The sequence below is a fragment of the Molothrus aeneus genome, chromosome 3 (genome assembly GCF_037042795.1).
Source record: "Molothrus aeneus isolate 106 chromosome 3, BPBGC_Maene_1.0, whole genome shotgun sequence".
Taxonomy (NCBI): domain Eukaryota; kingdom Metazoa; phylum Chordata; class Aves; order Passeriformes; family Icteridae; genus Molothrus; species Molothrus aeneus.
Genome location: NC_089648.1, coordinates 16,894,769 through 16,914,956, shown reverse-complemented (window position 1 = coordinate 16,914,956; position 20,188 = coordinate 16,894,769). Strand labels below are relative to the sequence as shown.

The 20,188-nt window shown below is 44.0% G+C and overlaps 1 protein-coding gene across 1 annotated transcript in view; it reads left to right on the top strand.

The window, feature by feature from the left end:
• The window catches only part of COMMD1 (copper metabolism domain containing 1), a 66,149-nt gene extending 45,961 nt beyond the window's left edge, over positions 1-20,188 (top strand). The window contains exons 3-4 of the mRNA XM_066546372.1: positions 15,392-15,539; positions 20,052-20,188. Coding sequence (XP_066402469.1) covers positions 15,392-15,499 — 108 coding nt within the window. The 3' untranslated portion in view covers positions 15,500-15,539; positions 20,052-20,188. The remainder of the gene's footprint in view (positions 1-15,391; positions 15,540-20,051) is intronic.

The following is a 20,188-nucleotide window of genomic DNA, read 5'->3' as shown; positions in this document are numbered from 1 at the left end:
AAATCTCATTGAGCTGAGTGCATCTGTCCATATGGATGTGGTTATTCTGAGACTAAAGAACTTTACACAGTGCTACTGATGCTTCAGAGCTAGGTGCCAGGTTCTTTTTGCTCCTGCAGTAGTTATGTTCTGGTGCGTGAATCTGTAGACATCAAATAAAACATCAAATGCCAGCCCCTCATTATTGTTAGATCAATGGATGTTAGCTGGGGGAAAGTATGGTGATTCATTTTTTAATGAAAAGAAAATGTCTTCAAATGTTCTGTTTCTGGTCATACAGTCTCTATTCAATGTGTTGTCTTTTGAAAGTCTAATTCCAATTCTAACCACTGTGGGTTTTGTTATTTGAACTTATTTCCAGGATGAGTATCCCTCCCAGGCTATTATTTTTATATGCTTAAGACTCTTGTTTAAAATTAAAAAGTAGGTAGCTTGGAGTTTAATGCATCCAGGTCAGTAAATAAGAATAATTTTTCAACATTTCTATCTCTCCGTCCTCCCCATCCACAGCTCCTGAAAGAGATCTCTTTTTATTGTCCCTTACAGATGAGCTTATCTCAAGTTATTATACCCATTTTAAAGGGGTGAGGGGATGGTCCAGACAGCTGTTACATCTTCATCCTGTTCATGAATGATCCAAAGAACAGTATCCAATTCCTGGAAGCTCTAGAGCTTTGGTTTTCATTTTGACTAATTGTTTTTTGGAAATAATGAGCAGCAGTGACTTCACAAATCACGGTCTCCTGGCACCCAGATCATTAATGACTCACTGTATCTTCAGTAGCAGTTAAAAATATGCTTTTCCACACTTTGAACAAGTCCTGGTAGTTCTGCTCACAAAGGAAGTGTAATGTGTGGTGGGAGTGAGTGGAGATGTATTTCCTTATTTTCTATTCATGACCATTTTGAGGCACAGAATCCAAGGCAACCAAAAACTAGCAAGAAAAGAGAGGGTTGCATTAGAGGTCTGGTCCAGATGAAAAATATTGTCTGAGGTGTGGTTTTTTGACAAGGCCAGTAACCTTCTTGCCTCCTCCTTAATTCCTCTGCAGAGATGCAGTGCAAAGGACCACTTCATATTTTTGAGGCTCATCTGCAGTGGGAGCACTAAAATGAGTCCCCTGTTCTGAAAGACTTTGGCTTTTTTGGAGATTTTGTGACAGAAATTTCCTCAGGCACATTCTTGAAGAGCAGTGCTGGGGGACAGGGGAGGGAGGCGAGTGCATTATCCCCCTGGGATAACTCTGGGAGAGGTTTCCAGCAAAGGAAATCCCTCATGACTCCTCTCAAGTGCTTCACAGGCAGCTCCATTCTCATCCCTACTTGTTTTTTCTTGTGAGGACAAGTGGTGTAGGGCCCCTTACTGTCTGAAGTGCAGGTGCATCCCTGAAGTTGCTGCTGGGGATTGACCCCTGCCTCTTTCCAGCCCAAGGTCTGTGACTGCACTCCCCTTGGATCAGCTCTTGGGAAGATGGTGTGATAGGAAAAACACAGTGAGATTAAGAAACAGAAATCCAAATCTGATGTTGTCTGTCCCTATTTTATTGTTTAAAATTCAGCCTGAAAATTGTAATAATCCCTTTGCAGTAGCACAGGATTCCAAGAGTGGATTCAGTGTTCCTTCTGGAAAGCACCTCTGGGATGTTTTTCAGCCAGGGTGTGTTGTTCTGGTTTTATAACACACCCAAAATGTGTTAGATTTCTTTGTGTGACTGCCTGGCTTTCTTTAAAAGTATAGTGGAAGTTACTGTTTTGTAAGTTATTATTTTTTTGTTGCTTTATAGGTTCAGGGGATGCTCATGGTGCCTCCCCTGCTCTGCTGCCACAAAACCACAAAAATCCCAAACCACAACCAAACACTGCCACTGCATTGATTTGAAATGAGGAGTCTGTAATGTCAATTTAAGGTATTTCATCAGCATTTAATTACAGTCCTTTGTTAAGTGGCTGCATACCAGTAGTAGCAGAAACCCGTAAAATGGTAATGCTGAGTTCTCTTCAAGAACTTATTTATTAGGGTTCCAATCAAAGGAGGTCAGAAATGCCAAATTCTCTCCCTGGTTATTTCAGGAGCACCATAGTACCAATACCTTTTTCATAACTCAGGCTGATATTTTAGAAATGTCTTTACATCTCTACAGCTTGTTTCCAGAATGTTAATTGGGCCTGTGGGATGAAAGGCCATTCCAAATGTAAAGCTGCTTCCCAGCACTCTTTATCTCAGGATAATCCTTTTCTCCAAGGAAATTAAGGCACATTTTATAATATCCACTATATTACCAAGCCTACAGCAGAGCAGAGTGAATGCAGGGAACCCAGAATGCCACATTTTTTTTCCTAGAACCTTACAGCTGTTTATCAAACTTTGTTTTCAATTTTTGAGCAGGTTTGGCCCTTCTGAAAATGAAACTCCACTTCTGCCTCTGCCTCAGGCATGGAGCAGGCAGGTCCCAGGGGTGCTGTGCCTGCACAGCGTCCTGGGCTCTGCTCTCCCTGCAGATGCCTTGGCAGGCTCTGGGAATTTAATCCCAACAGTTCTGTGGTAGATACAGACAACAGCTAGCATGACTTGAACCCAGCTTTTCTAATTAATGTATGATTTTTTTTTTCTCCAGAAGGGAGATGAAATGATGCTTTTGGAGGAGCAGTCATTTGGGTTTTGTAACCCCCCCTGAGCTCTGTGTGTGTTGTAGAGGCTTGAGAAGGAAGGCAACACCAGGGGTGCAAGGGTTGGCTGGTCACTGAAAATCCCTGTTAGGCATTCAGCAGGGGGTCAGATAAAAGCGAGCTTAAAAAATGAGAGGAAATAAACCTGAGAATTGAATTATTTATTGCTGCTGCAAAATATGTGCTAACTCCTGTCTCCTAACATTAAAGAAAGATGTAATAGGCATGGAAAGGTGTAATAGGCATTAGCAGGGTCAGGAGAGACATGAAAATCCTGCAGGCAGGCAGGGAAGGCAAACAGACATTCCCTGTTCTCACTTGCATTTTTGCCTTTACATTCAGACCCCTTTTTTCCTACTAGCCCTCAAAATAATCCAAATCTTTCCATACAGTTTCCACTACCTCCCAGCCCTTTCACAGGTAAGGGCTTAGCTTCCTAGGAGGCAGGGGGTTTGAAAAGCAAGATATTTAAACCAAAACCAGCTATTTTTATTACAATGCTGCACAGTTGTCCTGGCTTTGTTAGCACCTTTTGGTCAAGAGGGCAGCAGGAAGAGCAGCCATTGGTACAAACCCCTAGGATTGGCAGGATAAAAAATCCTGTGCAGTGTTTTGATGCTTGAAAAGAGAAGAAGCACATGCATTTTAGAGACACAGGTCCACTCACAGATTTTACTCTAGTTCCACTTAAGGGCAGCTGTCCAAAACCAGGCAACAGCATTTGGCATTGCACATGATCCTCCCCTTCCCTGCTTCTTTAGGAGTTGTGTAATGTTCATTTTCTCCATCTCATATCCCTGCCTGAAATCACAGCAGTATTCTGTTTTCTTTTTTCTGAGAGCTGCTACATGACTTCTTCTCCCACTCCAGAGCTGCAGAGAGCAGGCAGGGGGTGATGCTGAAGACAGGAGTGGTGTCCCTGTGCCCTCCTGGCCACGGTGTGCCAGGCCAGCGTGAGACCCACAATGCAAAGTCCTTGTGCTTAGGTTGGTCTCCCAGGAGGAAATCTTTAGCCTGATCCCAGGAATGGGGAGGAGGTGAAATACATTCTATTTCTCACAGTCCTACAGCACAGGCAGTGACCTTACATCTGCAATGGGGAGCCAGTCACAAATGGGACATTTTCCTGATGCAGGAGAAGCAGATTTACCACAAGGGGACACGTGCCCACTCTGCTGGAAGCTGGTGTCCAAACTCTGCGTGCAGGCCCAAAAAGACAGGTGGAGAATAAAAAAAATGCACACAGAATAAAGCTGCTGTTGTGGAGAATAAAAAACCAAAGAGATTTCTCCTCTGCTTCAAAGGCACAGAAAGCCAAATGAGCCATTCACATCATCTCCATTTTCCTCAGGAGAAGTGGTTAAGGTCTTTTATTGACTTCTTCTCCCTTCGTTCACCATGAGAAAAAGAGACAACTAATTTAAATATCTGATGTGGAAGAGCTGAAGCCCTTCTTTGCAGAGGTGTCTTTGATTCTCATGTGTTTATTTTCCTATTCAGTTTTCATATGCTGAGTGGATTGCTTATTAATCGTTAAATGACTGCTGTGCAACTCAGTTATGGAAATGATTTCTACTTCAGTACCACTTGCCCTTGATCGAGCATGTTAGGTCAACCAAAATTAGATAACTTCTCTTCAAACCTTTTGTCTTTCTGGAAAAAAATATGGTTCAAACATGATGCCTGTCAAGAGGACTATGAAGTTCCAACTTTAAAACAATCCTTGTGACCAAGCTGGTTTGGGGATCAAGTTGAGAATTGGTGTCATGATCTGTCCTGATGAGAACTTTAAACAGATTAGTCCAGGTGTGGGGTTGAGTGTAGGCTCTATTGCCCACATTCATTTCTAGAAGGAATTGTGAAATCACAGATTGTATAAAACAAAGTTGTGATTTTAACTGAGGCAAGGAGAGCTGTGTGGGCAGAGCAGGCAGTCCCTTGGCTGCAGTGAGATTCTGCTCAGGCAGAAATGTCCTCCCACGCTCGTCCCTTCAGGGTTGCACTTCCAGCTTCAGCTTTCACTGTGAGCCTTTGCTTTTCACCTTATACAAGAAAAGAGGCTGAAAAAAAAGAAAAAGGAGTTATGTATTATGCAGCAAATAATACCAAGGACATGTTCTGTGGTTAAAAAAAAAAAAAAAAGGCAAAGAAAAATGCAAATCTGGAGCTTTTCCTATATTTTCAGAAGAGAGCTGTATTCCTCTGGTGTCTCCCTGCTGGCACATAATGCTGATATTTCTGTGCATTTGATCTGAAGGTCACTGAGGTCAGTGCAGAGATTCTCAGTATCTTCAGCAGACTTAGCACCACACTGAGCAGGAGCTGCTGTTGTGCTGATAAATCCGAGTGTGATGCCTGTCCCCAGGCTGTGGAACAGCAAGAGCAGCAGTGCTGGAGGGGCTGTAAACCAGGCTGGACTCTGAACACATGGCTGCCCCCTTTGCTGTGGGAGGTTTCTCATGGGGAATTGAAAGACAGCAGTTTGCATTCTAAAAGTAATGAGGAAAAAATACCTAAAATTATTTAGACTGTTTTTTTTTAATTTGGCTTTTTTGTCCCCTTGTAAGTTCACACACTCAAATTGCAGAAAAGAAACAAATATAGTTATTTTGGTCCCACTGAGGAGATGTGTTTGCAGTGGCCACAGAACTCTGAGTAGATCCTTTTGTCCTGGTAAGTTCTATTTTCAGATCATTGGAAAGGTTACGGATAAATGCTGTAAAAGCAGCAAAAATAAAAAGCCTGTTTGGTCTGACTGCTTTGTCTTGTTAAATATTTTAAGAAGGAAAGCCCAGCTGAATGCATGCTGGACTGCAGGCATATTTTCAAGCCTTTGGTACCCTGTTTATATATTTTTAGATGAGCAGTTCTGCCCAAATGCCAGTGACTTTTTACCATCCGTTTCAAGGTGTGTTTGCTTGGAATTCCAGATGCCATGGGATCATTGTGCCAGGGCCAGAGGGTTAATGTTTCTGGGAGGGGATGGGGATGCTGCTGGGGGTGTGTGTGCCTGTCTTGTGCCAGCCTTGTCTCTCCCTTCTCTGATGGTAAAATGCCCTGGAGCAAACGAGTGCCTGGCCTTGCTGCTTGCTGTGAACAGGGCCAGGAGAGAAGGGCTCAAACAGCTGCCCTTCAAAAATGATTTCTGAAAAATGCTATTTTGTGGGCACAAAACATATTTGCTGTAGCTGGGTCATGCTGGTCCCAGAGCTTAGGTGAAGAACATAGGGACTTTTTAAAATGGGGCTTTTTGAGGGCATTACCAGTTGCTATTAAGGCACATAAATCAGCAGAGGGTTTGCATGGCCTTTACTCACTACTTGCAAAACTTGCAGCAACCAAAATAAACACCTTTGTACTTTTAGTTCAGCTCTGGGTGTTGAAGCATTTCAGCAAGAGGAGCCACCTACCCCTCATGTGCTCTTGTTTCAGGCAATCCAGGTGCCTTTCAGGCCACAGGGCAAATGTGCAGGGTTCAGAAAGGAGCAGAAAGGAGAGTTTTAAACATATCTTATTCCAAAATGCTGTTTCAGAGTAATTCTAATATTTGGTCTCCTCTCTGAGAAAACCAGTTATTGCCTTGACTGAAGACTGATTGGAGAGGAAAAGCCAAGATCTTCTGGCCTTTGCCATCAACAGGAGCCAGCATTGTCTGCTCTCATGGAAAATCAGTTGTTTTAGGGTTACAGTACCGGTGATGAAGAGGGAGACAGGAACTCGGTGCGGTGGTCAAAGAATCTGAATTTATTGTGAAGTACAAATGCTTATATAGTATTTTAGGAAGGCTATTAATGTTTTACTACAATGGTTGGGTTAATCATCACTTAAACTTATACATTTTAAACATCTCTTGCTTGCAGTAGTCTTGATGTCATTTTCTTTTTTCTGGTAAGTCAGTCTGATTGAATCTTGTTGCATTCTTGATTTAATCCTCAAAGTTCTGTTTGCTATTGCCAAGGCATCCTTTTATCAAATGTCTTATGCTAACCAGGTCCAAAGTCCATCATCTGTCTTGTGTCCTAATATCCCAGTATTACAGAACCATAGAATGATTTGGCTTGGAAGAGGATATTCATTTCTACTCAGCTTTTATATTTGAGCAGGACATTAATGGATTCCTGAGTCATTTATATAACACATAAACATGAAAGAGCTGTGGAGGAGCAAGAGTGATCTGTCTTGGGGCTCCTAACCAAATTATTCAGCCTGCAAGCCAGCAGCACTCTCAGCCAGAAAATGCCAGAAAATCCCAATTCACACAGCCTCCTAAAGGTCAGGAACTCTCTGCTCAGGTTTTTAGTGCGTTCTTTAACTGTGGGATTATTTCTAAATGCAGGTTACTTTAACTGTGTTGATTGGTTTGGTATAAAATAATTCTTACCTCCCTGAGTTCATTCCTGTTTCCCTGGTATTATTTATTGCAGTAACAGAGAGGAATGTGGTTGACACTGATTTGATGAAATAAAAAGTTACATTCAAAGCACAGAAATTTCCTTGTGTCCTTAGGAGTTAACCAAGTTCCTGGTCTTGGGGTTACCCTGTTACAAAAACATGCCCCAGTGGCAGGGAGGGTTTGATGCTGTGATAGGGTACTTGCTGAAACATTTAAGAAAATGGTAAATAATAACATAAAGTTGTTGAAACTTTATTCTGAGAAAGTGGGGGGGGGGTGGTTATGATAATGAGTGATGTTTGATTTTAATTTTTTTGCCATGCTGAATGATTCCCATGTTAGGTAATAGGTAGATGTTAATTTAATGAAAATTAATTCCAGATCTAAAGAATGTTCTCACTAGAAAAGCTGGATTTAGTGTAAAAGCAGAAGATGCATCAGTAAGGACTCTTTTTCTTAGACTAATTTCACACTGCAATTAAGAGCTACAAGACTGAAAAAACAAAGGCTAGCCTAGTTATTGGGACATGAAACATGTCTAGGGAAAGCTGTACACTGATATTTCAGCTCCATGAGCAGCCTTAAAAACACCAACCAAACAAAACACTGCACAAGAAAACAAGGACAGCTGTCAAACAAGGTAGAAAAATGTAGATCATAAGTGAGGAAGGGCATTTGACCTCTAAGGTACCCTGCAGAGGACTCTGAGAGGAGAGCACCTCACCTTGCAGTGGTTCCACTGAGAGACTCTGTTAGTGGAGAGCTGACACAGCAGGCAGGGCTTGAATAAGTGATGATGGAGCTTTCTCATCACTGGTACCCTTGTGAGAGAGCCTGATGCCCTGCCAGAAATAGAGGGTTTAAATAGTTTTTATGTAGTTTTCCATGTAATATATATATAACTGTATAAACGACATATGTATATATATGTATATATTCTTATATAGTTATATATAGTTTTTATTTTAAATTTATTTTTTAATACATGTTTTGTTTGAAATCTCACACAAACAAAAAGGTGTAATTAAGGTAATTTAATTTTTTTTTATGTTGGCTTTATGTGCTTCCGTGTACAGTTTGATGAAGCTTGCAGATATCACTGGGTTTGTTTGGTTTTGTTTTGGGTTTGGTTTTTTTTTCCTTTTAAAACCGCTTCATGCATTTCTTAGTTAATGATTTTAGCTCTGCTTACACCTTTGTTTAAATAGCAGCTGGCTCAAGACCCAGGCAGAGTTGCATACCGGGTCAGCAAGACAGTGTCATTAGCCTAAGCAGGTTAATTGATTTATTTGGTATGCCATCACACCTACTTACCTCAAGCCAGTCAAGCAGCAGAGGAAAAACGCTCCTGTTAAAGATTAAACATTCCACAAGCACTGTTTTAGGGTTTGAAAGAGCTGGAGCTCAGCTGTGCTTTCAAAGATGCTGGAATTCAAATGGGAATATTTGGTGTGCTTTCTTTGACAAAACAGTGTCTGGCGGGGCAGAGAGGGGTCAGAGGAGTGAGTGCTTTTGCAATATTTTTTAGAAACAGTTCAGATACAGAGAGGTTTCACTTTTCATTCCTGCAGCAGGAGTTAGATCACAACACTTTCTGTTCCCCTGTCTCAATTCCATTCCTATCTCAGAAGACAGAAGTTCTGGCAGTGCCTTTGGCTGGGATTACCCAGCCCTGTGTTTAGTGGCCCTCAGCTATGACCTGCTTACATGGTCAGTGTTTCAGTATTTCCCATGCCAGCCTGGATCCTTCCCCAGACTGCTTTGCACATATCCAAGATCAAGACTATGAGGGAAAAAAAATACTTTTGAGGTTTTTCCTTAAATATATTTTTTCTTTTTTTTTTCTTTTTTTTATTATTATTTTTAATAGGAAGTTCTGTAATGCAGGAGGCAGGAGGGTTTTGAGGAAAAAAGCAAATGGTAAACAATGGAAATAGTAAGCTCAAGGTGACTGCAGGGTCAGAAAGGTGCCTCTTGATGCCCTCATGAAAAAAGAATTGCCTTAAAAGATTAGGATACTCTGAACACCTCAAGGTAGAGTTTTTGTCCAACAGCTCAATTCCAAGAGAATTTAGCCTAAGCTGAGCATGTTCCAGAGTGCAGGTGCAGCATTGTACAGAGTCAAACATCCACCACTCCTCAGTGAGGGAGAGCCATAAAGGGTTTTCTGTTCTGTGAAGCTCCTGTGACTGCAGCAGATTTTGTGGGGTAGCCTGAGCCTCAGGTAGCTGAAGGTGTTGGAGGAACCAGGTGAGCAGGCTTAGCAAACAGCAATCGATCTGGTGAGGCCACACAAAAAGTCACAGGCATGACCTTGCTTGGAGTCATCCATAAATGAGAATGAAATCTGCATTTTGTCATCATAACCAGGCTCTTTTTTGTGCATTGTGTTGGTTCCAGCAGAACTGTGGCTTTATAACCTTTCCTTTCTGACCACAGCAAGCTGCCCTCAGCACTGCAATGTTTGCCTCCCCTGATCAGCCAAGGCTCTGAGGGACATCCCCAGGGGACGAGCAGTGTCCTCCCAGCATCTGGAGCTGTGTGAGCACTGGGTGAACAGAAATCAGGGATCACTCATCCCAAACCTGGGCTGGACATCCTGCACTTGTCCATTGCCAGCCTCTGTGCTTGCACACTGTGGTGGGAGGGTTTTGAGGGGAGCAGTGGATAGGAAACCCCTGGAGTGATGGGTCTGTGCAGGGGCAGCACTCAGGGTGGGATCTGGGGAATGCATAAGGTCAGAAACCAGAGACAGTGTCATTTTTTTAAAAAGTTAAAAAGAGAGAAATTGGAAGGTCTACAGAAACCAGTGAAAGTTAATATCACCAGAGCCGTATAAGAAGAGGCTTTCATAAAAGTATTGTCCTTTTTTCTTGTTAATTAGTAAGAATCATGTTATTCTTGTTAGCTTTTTAATGTATAAAAGCTACAGAATATGTTAACTTCTAATTAGTTATACTGATTAAATTATGGTTTGGCTTTGTTTTTCTTCAACACTTCCTGAAAAGAAAGCTGCACCTCCAAAAGGCACAGGGAGCAGCAGGTTAAAGCTGCATCCAGAAATGCTCATTTTTCATGTAAGATATAAAATATGAGGTAGAATATTTTCAGGAGGCTGATAATGTAAAAGGAATGACATTACATTTGCTATGCAGTATCAGGGATCTACTTTTATCCTTCGGAATTGTTCCATTTTCTGCAATCCTTAATCTGCTTAATCTGTGATATTACAGGCTTGATGTTACATTAAAAGTATTAAAAATCTGCAATCGAGTTAACTTTTTTTTTTAAGGGGATGTAATAATAATTTGCTTAAGAGGTTCCTGGTTCGTGTAATACCAAAATAATGGAGAATTAAAAGGCTCTCACAGTTACATATATTTGTGCTTTATTTTATACAGTATTATGGAAATGAATTACACTTTACATTAGAGTTTTTGAAGGGCATGATTGTAGATCTCTAGCAAAAATAGCTCTAAATTGAATTAAAAATAATGAACTTAGTATTGTCAGGTATGTGGGAGTGTGAAATCAATGGATTGCAATCCGTTGCATTTTTTGTGGAATTATCAAGATTTTGCTGTCATTATCATATGCCCCAGTACATCTTGCAGAATATTAATGAATATAAAAATAACTCCAGAAGTTCGCAGTGGGATCACGATTGATGCAATGTGATGGAAGAATCGATGCAGCATCTCACACTTTCATCATTCTGCATTGGTTTGGGGCAACTTTTTGTGGTTTTATTTTCTTTTTACCATCTATCAGATGTCCCTAAGACAAGAATCTAAATGGCAAAAATAAATTGCTCTCATAAACTTCTGACATGAAATATTTCCACCCAGTGGAACTATCCAGTTTAATGTCCTATAAGTGTGATTTTTGAAGAAGGAAATGCAAGCTAAAATCCAAGGTTTTTCTTTTTTTTGGACCATTCATGCAAGGTGGATGTTGTGTATTGTGACATTCCTGCAGCAGATGTTTGAGTGAAAGAGGGGATGGGAGAGAGCTCTGCACATGTGACAGGACAGGTCCCTCTGACCCAGGCAGCCCTGGGGAGTCACCTGGGAATGGTTAGCACCAGGGAGAGGCCACCCAGAGAAAGGTTTGGAAGCAAGTTTATAGTGCAGGGGTGAATTTATCAGGGTTTATTTTCTGCCATTGGGCAGCACAGTGCCGAATTCCCACAGTGATGAGTAAGGATAGTCTGCAGTGAAGGAAGGCTTCTGTGATAGAGCTTGGCAGCATCATTGCAAAAATGACTTCTGGATGTGCCTTTTCCAAGGAAAATGTGTCCTTGCACCGTTAATAAGTGTCTAATTTCCATTTTGAATTTCTGGTTATGTTGAGATTTTGGGGGGCAGGGGCTGTGGTGTTTCTTTTCTCTTGCCTTTTTTGGTATTGGGGAGGGCATTTGGATTTTTTTTTAATATCCCCTTCCCCCCTCCCCATTTTATTTTCTTTTTTTCTTTTTCTTTTTTTAAATTAAGATTTGCATTTGTGTGCCATGCAAGCCTGTGAGCAGGTGCTGGCTCAGGCAAAACCTGCTCTGGTGCTGAGCCATGAGGATGGAGGCTCACAGCTGACCATTACTGACCAGTGAACCTCATGGACCTGCTGAGATGAGTCCAAAGGAGAGTGATGAAGATATTGCCAGGGCTAGAGCACCTCAGCCAGGCTGAGACACTTTGGGTTGTTCAGCATGGAGAAGACTCTGGAGAGAACTTAGAGCCCCTTCCAAAGGAGTACCTAAAGGAGGCTCCAAGAGAGCTGGAGAGGGACTCTGGACACAGTCATGGAGTGACAGGACGAGGGGAATGGTTTCAAACTAAAAGAGAGTCGGTTTAGGGTAAATGTTGGGAAGAAATTCTTGACTGAGAGTGGTGAGGCACAGCTTCCCCAGAGAAGTTGTGGATGCCTCATCCCTGGAAGTGTTCAAAGCTGGGTTGGATAGGGCTTGGAGCAACCTGGTCTAGTGGAAGATGTCCCTGCCTAGGGATGAGCTTTAAGGTCCCTTCCAACCCAAGCCATCCTGTGATTCTGTGATTGATTTTCCTGCTGAAATACAATTACACTTATGACTTGGGATAATATTTACAGGATAGTCCCTGCAGGTGTTTTATTGGAATAGTATTTACATGGAATTAGCAAATTTGGAGGAAGTGGGAGAGTTGACATTACCAGATGAACCAGGCTTTTTGGCAACAGCAGGCTATACCTAAGCCCCTGCAGGTGTTTTCTTTTACTCCAGAGAAGCAGTCTCTTAACACTTCTTTGCAAAATTGGACAAAAAAATATCAGCAGTAGATTTATTCTGAAACAAGTAGTTTGTCTTTTGTGCGTAGTCAATGCCTTGGAAGCAAAATGACATTTGTTTGCGCCCGTGGGTGTTGCTGTGGGAGCTGATGTGCTGTGAATTCCCGGGCACGTTCGCTCTGTGCTGGCTCTGAGTCCCAGCTCGGTGATGTCTTGGGGACCAGCTCCTTGTTTTAATTATCCCCCACCGTCTTTGGTGTTTCAGCCTAATTTGCTGGTAATGGGAACGGTCCGATATTCATCTGTGCTAACACATCTCTGGTTTAACCGGAGCCCTGCGCTTGGGTAGGAGCCAAGCCCAAAATGTCCAAAATGGCAGCACTTCTGAACTCATCTACTTTTTGATTGGAAGTCTGACTCGGTTTTTTTTTTGGTTTTTTTGGTTTTTTTTTTTTTTTTTTTTTTGGGTCTGTTCATCAAAAAAAAATTGGGGAGGCTGAAAATGAATGATGTGGGTTCTTAATCACAACGAAAGGTACCAAACTGTCTTGAAAGCAAGTTTTGGTGACATTACAGATTGAGTTTTTACATATGCAAGGGGAAGCTAAATCTTTAAAACATCCTACTCTAAGGCAAAACCTAAAATAATAGAAGAGAATAAGATCTCTTATGGAGCAGTGCGATTGCATTGGCTGGCAGGCTCTGCAGAGCCCATGGCTGCACTGCCTGCTCCAAAAGGATCGCACCCAAACCCCTCCAATCCTCCCCCCTGCCCCGGGAAGAGGCTGCCTGGGTACCCAAGGCCAGGAGCGCTCGGCTGGCTGGCTGTGTTTGCACACAGGCACCCGAAGCTGATGCTTTCGCTCTGTCTGAAGAGCTTTCCTGGTAATTCAAGCTGGGATAATTCCTTTACAAAGAACCTCTAATGATCTTACAAGCACCGCAGTCGAGTTGAGGTGGCTTCTAAGAGTGGGTCTGGCGCCTTGGCTGGTGGCTTTGAAATGCTCAATGTTTTTGTAGGATCCTCCAAATCAAGGGGAAATTAATATGAATGCAATGATAGGCGAATTCTGAGGGGTTCCTTTTTCTTGTTCCAATGTAGTGGCTAAAACTTAGAAATATAACGTGTATAAAAGTTGCTAGAAAGCATTTTAAGTAGGTGACCAAAGTGATACAATAGAGAACAATCGTAATTTTTTTAAGTTTTCAATTTGTGAGGGTTGGTTTTCTAAAAATACATGGGGTTTGTAAGTATAGTTACTGAGACAGAAAAAGTCGTGCTTCTTTTAGTCTCTCATATAAATATTTTTGCAGCACTCTGTTGTTGCAGCTCCTCGAAAACCCGATTCAAGGCTGGGGGCAGTTTGTGTTTCTTGGATGTTTTGTTTTGCAGCTCCTTTTTATAGCCCGGGCTCGGGAGAGAAAGGGGAGGAGGGGTGGGAAAGCGTGGAGGGACAAAGCCAAGGCGGCTGCAGGAAATGTGCATCCTTTCCCACACCTTCCTCAGGGCACCGAGCTCGGCTTCCCAGCCTGAAGCTGAAGCCCCGGTTCCAGCCCGGGCAGCAGCAGTGCTGGGATTCAGGACTTCGAGTCCGTGACTGGTTGTGGTTTTGCTTAACTCCAAGGGGGCTGGATTATTTTTTAGCAGTAGGGAAGGATCAGAAGGGATACCTTGTTTCCTGCTGAGGATGAGCAGGGATACCATTTGTCCTGCTCCTGGAGGATGCCTTAGGGAAGGAATAAGGATTTCTGCATTTCATGGCTCCATCTTATTTTTTGTTCTGTTTTTCATGGGGGAGATAAACTAACGAAGCATTAAATAAAACTGAAACTGAGTTCTGAGCAGCCTGGTTTACAGCCCTCTTGGGTCAGGTTTTAGGTTGGTGCACATGAGAGTGGATAACCAGACACCATCCAGCCCACATGGGAGAGTTTTAGCTGCAGTATAGCTAAAAGAATGTTTCCTGAGTGCACTTACACTTGTACCAAGTGGCAGTGTCTTTATGTAATCAAAGAGTTCTGTGTAATCGAAGTGTTTTGTTTTGATCAACTTACATTCCTTTTGACTGACAAAACCTGAAGAGGGGAACAAAAAAAAAAAAAGTACTCCTTATGTTTAGGCTCAGGGAAAAACATCTCCTCCAGAAGTAGGCACTTCCATCTCCTCCTGTCCACTCACATTCGCCTGTGATTAAGCCATGAAATCAGCTTTAGCAGATCTCAAAGGTTTCATGGGCAGTCCTGGCCTGATTAAATCTGTGGATGGGCTCAGATGACTCGGGGTGCAGAGTTGTGGCTGGAAGGCCTGAGGAGTCACCAAGAGCTTGGCCTTGGAGGTCATCCCATGGAGGACCAGGTCCCTGCCCAGCACGGCACTGCCACTCCTTCCCAAAGGTCAGGACAGAGACCAGCCCCTGGCTGGAGCACACGTGGAGCAATGAGAGGTCAGGTTACAGAGAGCTCTTGTCGGATCTCGTCTGTGAAAGAAGACTTTAAATGTGTTACAAATACTGGGATTATTTTGGGCTGGTGAGAAAAGCTGCTCCTCCTGCAGGAGCTGTTGTGTGAAAGCCTGCTCTGGACTTTTCTAGTCAGGTCTGGAAAAGCAAGGATGCTAGAACTGGGGAGATCCAGCAGGAGCTGAGGAGGCATTGGCTCTGCAGTCCCACTTTGCAGCAGTTGCTCAGGGTAGGCTGATGCTGTCTGGCTCTGCTGGTGTTCATGCAGAATGGTTCACTCAGCAAGGATCTGGGTCTCCTCAAAGCCTCAGGGGTTAACTCATGGATTGCTTGAGATCTGACTTTTCCAGTGCTTCCTAATCAAGGAATGCTCTGAGACATACTCCAGGATTTTGTTCACACTTTCTTATTCAGCCTCCTGCAAACACATCTGCCTCAGGCAGATCCCACCTGGATTTTTATCACTGATACAAATTAGTGCTCCTAATCAGACAGGAAAATGCAAGAAAGTCCATTGACAAATGGAGTTAAGCTGTCAAATTCCTCACCAAACTTCTGCACAGGGATCAAACATAATTTTTTTTCTCAAATACTGTTCTCTCTTCTTTTGTAGGAATCGGAGTTTCTCTGCCTGGAGTTTGATGAGGCCAAGGTGAGCCAGATGCTGAAGAAACTGTCAGAAATAGAGGAGAGTATGACTTTGTTGACTCAGACTACTTAATCAAATAAAGAGATTGCAACTTAGAAAAAAATGACCCTCGGTACGTTTTCATAAATCCTATTTCAGCACATAAAATAGGGGGTGCTGGTTAAATCCAGATTATAACCCCAAGAATGGGCTAAATCACATTGTGAAGCTTTCTCATCCCCTCCTCCCAACCTGTTTTCCAAGGCAGCAGCAACACTGGTTGCACAAAGCTTTGCATAATCAGGCCTTGGGGTGTAGCACAGCTTTTCTCTTCATCTCCTCAGTCACTTCTGGAGTCTTCCAGATGCTGTGGATGCTGGGCTGGATGAACAGCAAAGGTAAATTGGCCAGTTGTGGCAGAGGAGAAATGAGCAGAAGAAACAGGCAGATTAGGGGAAACTCATGTTTATGCTTCCAAACCATGGACTTCATAGGACAAATCCACCTCTGTGAGCTCTGTCTGCTCAGAGTTAAAGCCCAGGGAAGCAGATTGAAGTGCAGGGAGTTCAGGGAGCAGAGGCACAAACACACCTCTCTGTAGCTGTGAGCTCTGTGCTGCCAGGGATTCAATGGTTCCCAAGGGCTGGCCAAGCTGGCTGCAGAAGGCTGGGGACAATCAGGGGAGCATCTCCTGGGCAATGGGAGGTGCTGGTTTTCCAAAAGGAACAATCCTGCATGTGCAGAGCACCTGATCCAGATATTTGCTGGATGGTGCCTTCAAAGTGTGGGATCAATGATCCTCATGGGTCCCTTCCAGCTGTGGATGATTCAAGAGGTCTCCAGGCAATAGTGACCAAAGCTGACAGAGCTCCAGGAGTGTTTGGACAATGCTCCTAGGCACAGGGTGGGATTTTGGGGTGTCTGTGCAGGGTCTGGATGATCCTCATGGGTCCCTTGCCACTCTGGGTAGTCTGTAATTCAGGAGGTCAGGGAGGGTTTGGGCAATGCTCTGTGATTTGGGGGAAAAATTTGTGGTGACCTGTGCTGGGCCAGAAGCTGGACTTTGATCCTGATGGGTCCCTTCCAGTTCTGGATGATCAAGAGGTCAGGGAGAGGTTGGACAACACTCTCAGGTGTTGGGATTTAGGATTTTTGGGACTCAAAGATTGTTGTGGGTCCCTTCCCACCTCAAGGAGCATTTGGAGAAGACTCTCAGGGACAGGGTGGGATTTTGGGGTGTCTGTACAGGGTCTGATCTGCTTCCCCAAAGACAATCCAGCCTCATCACCTTTTGGCTCTTGGGCCGTAGTGGTGCAGCCCTGGCACGGAGCTGCACGCTGTGTTTGAGGGGCCAGTGCTTTGTCAGAGCACAGCTGAACTTGGCTGCTCTCAGTCCTGCTTTTCATGGCTTGGTTTGACCTGAGAAAGCCTCAGATGGAACCCTAAGTGCATCCAGCTCAGCTCAGAATGTGGGTAAAGGAAAACTCCCTAAGGCAGCCCGAGGCCTTATCAGTAAAACACTTGTGTGAGTGAAGAAATCTGCCAGAGGCAGGTCAGGGGTACAGGATCTGCACTGCCTGGATGGCTCCTGGCTGTTGCAGTGCCTACATCTGTGCTGGAACACCCAGCTGCAGAGCAGCTGCTGCCCCTGCGCTGGCAGAGGCTCCCAGAAGGGTTTTCAGTTCCCTGTGTTTCCCTTCAGGGCTGTGACCTTGCCAGCCTGGTCACAGCAGGATGTCCCACACACTGAACTGGCTCAGCAGGAGCTGAGCCTGGGCAGGCCAGCACTTGGACAGAACAGGATGGAAGGATCTCCTTCCAGCAGAGCTGCCTGGTGGTCCCTAAAAAGGTGACAATGCTGGCTCCTGGTTTGCTCTGTCACTTGACTGGAAGGTGTGTACACACATTTGGTTGGAGGCTACATTGCTTCTTGCCATTTTATATTTGTTTCATAAGCAACCTCCTCCTGAGCTAAAATTACATTGAGGGCTTGTACCAATATAGAGATGACAACATGAAATGTTCTCGTGCCATAGCTAAAGCACTCCTCATCTCTTCTCCTTGAGAAGTTATTGCTTGTGGAGTTGCCAGATTGCACTTGGATATGAAATCTCTTCAGAGCAAGGGAAGGGCACCTTTTCCCATCTGCCTGGTCAGAAGGGGAAACATCCCTCCAGCCAATTTGTGTCTCTGCACAGGGAATTAACATTTCCTTTGCTGTGCCTGTCCCACTGCTGCCTTTTCTCTAACAGCCTCCTGGTTCTGACCTCTCATCTCATGGAGCCCCCAGCATCTCTGTTACCCAGCTGCCTTCAGCTGATCCTCCTCAGAGGAGCTGGGCTGTAACCACAAACTGCTCCTCATGCTGCTCCCTGAGTCACTGGCTGCAGCACTGCTGTGAAATGAGCACTTTGTGATTCTCTGAGCTTTCTGTTGCCTTTTTCAACTCAGTTCATTCAAGTGCTTTCTGCGTTTTAGGACATATTTTAAAAAAAAATATCAGGGTCAGGGAAGGATCATGATCTTAAGTAGCTTGCACTGTGTCAAACATACTTATTGTTTTATTTTAACATGGTCAGAGGATAGGAAAATGTGCTATAAATGGAAATTAAAGAGAAACAAACTGGGAACAGATGTCAGGAAGTATTATTTCATGCAAAGAATAATAAATTTGTGGAATGGCTAACAAGGCAAAGAGGCTGAGGCAGAAAGTCTAGGGGATATTTAAGAAATAATTGGATACTTTCTTAGTTGAGGTCTGAAGTGGTATGTTTTTATGGGTGGATGCTTCTCTCTCTTCCTAATCTTCCCTCCCCTGGATACCTAACAGTCCTCATTTTGTTCTTGGTGGATCTTTCCAAACCACTGTGCAAAATAAAAAAAGAAAAAAAAGCACTGAGTGTGTTGAGGACCACACTGCTCAGTCCTTGGTAGTCACTGGGCAGCAAAATTGTTGCTGCTTCACCAAGTTTGATGTGGCAAGGGAGGGGATGCTGTGCTTCCCAATGCTGTAATCCTCAGCTGCCGCTGGGACACGAGGGCAGGTTTGCTCCTCAGCAAGGCTGTGCCTTCCTGCTGAGGTGGTTTCTGTGTGTGTACATCCACCTGCCCCTGCCTGCAGTGTTCCAGCCTGTGGCCACTTCTGGCTGAACCTGGAGGGGACAAAGCCTGCAGTGCCATTCTGCTTTGCTTCCTTGAGTGAAAGGCACGAGCACCCATGGCTTCTGTTGGGATGTCACTTGCTATCCGTGGTCCTGCTAAATATCTCTGTGGTGCTGGCACATGACAGCTCCTGTTCAGGAGAGATTTCATAAATCCTCCCCCCAAGCCCAGATGTAATCCAGACTCATCCTGAATGCATGGCCAGGCAATTCCTGCACTGGCTGGGGCCACACGTGGCCGCTGGAATCCTGCATGGATCCAGCTGAGCAGACATCCCAGCACAGCCCTCTTGGCCACTGGGGCTCACCCGGCTTTGGAGACCACTATGGTTCCAGCTCCTTTGCCCATCTGCTAAGCCAGGCTAGCAGTGTGGCCTCCTCCTCTTCCTCCTTCCTCCCAGGAAACAGGCAGGCGTCACTTCACAGCAAGGGAACGAGCGGCCCAGCACGGCCAGAGCGGGAAAGGGAGGGAGGGAGGGAGGGAGGGAGAAGCAGCGGGAAGAAGGGCCGAAGGAGGGAGTGCCCCCTGAGGGAGGCTTTCCTGCCCACTCCTCAAAGGCAGCCAGGGCTGGAGCAGGGACAGGACTCCTGCCAGGCTCCAGTGTCCTTAGGCTGAGGAAGCTGTCCCCGCAGCGGCACCGCTGCTCTCGGCTTTGCTGGCAGACCCTGGGGCTGGGGCATGCTTGGTTCCCACCGGGGGCTGGGTTTGATCCTGCCTGTCCCGCGGTGGCTGCTGAGCAGGGCCAGCCCCGGAGTCAGCAGCACTTGGCTGCTGCCCCGCTATGAAAAATGAGTTTTTTATGATTGGCTTTTCGCAAATATTCAAACGAATATTATATGTGTTGTGTTAGAAAGTAATGCTAAAACTAATGCTACTTAATTCTCTTAAGTAGTGTGTTAAATATAGTTTTAGATTATAAAAAAATGTTAAAATAGAAACTATGCTATATAGGATACAGCCACATGCTATGTAGATAGCAGCCACAGGACACCTAAATCTTTCACAGAAAAAGAATTTATTGCTCTCTTATCAGAAGAAACTTCTTCCCGCCTCCAAGGCGCTGTTAGGAGGAGGAGGAGGAAGTTGACGATGACCAGAGAGAATCCTGTGTTTGAATGGAATTTATGCATCATGTATGAGGTGTATGAATATGCAACGGGCTATTTTTTTAAGGGTTAATCCTCTGTTAACGTGTGTCCTTTTTCAGGCTCGTGCTGCCCAGAAAGAGGTACCCAGATGTCTGTAACTCTTTGTATCTATTGTCTCATATTGTCCTAATCTAAATTGCCCAAATTATTATTACTCTAATTGTATTGCTATTTTTATAACCATTTTATTACTATTAAACTTTTAAAATTTTAAAAAAAGTGATTGGCATTTTTCACAATGATACACTTATTTTATGTTGGTGTTGATTTGCTTTCCGATTATTCAGGTTGCTTAGTCTCTCCTTTTTTTTTTTTTTTAATTTTTTTTCTTACAGGCCCTTTTGCAAGTGTAAATAACAGTGTGTATGCTCTCATTGTGTTTCACACAATGGGAAGGATTCTGCAGGAGCCCATAATCTCCACATCTTACTGTGCTTGGACTTTTTAATAAACTCATTGATATTTTGAGAGA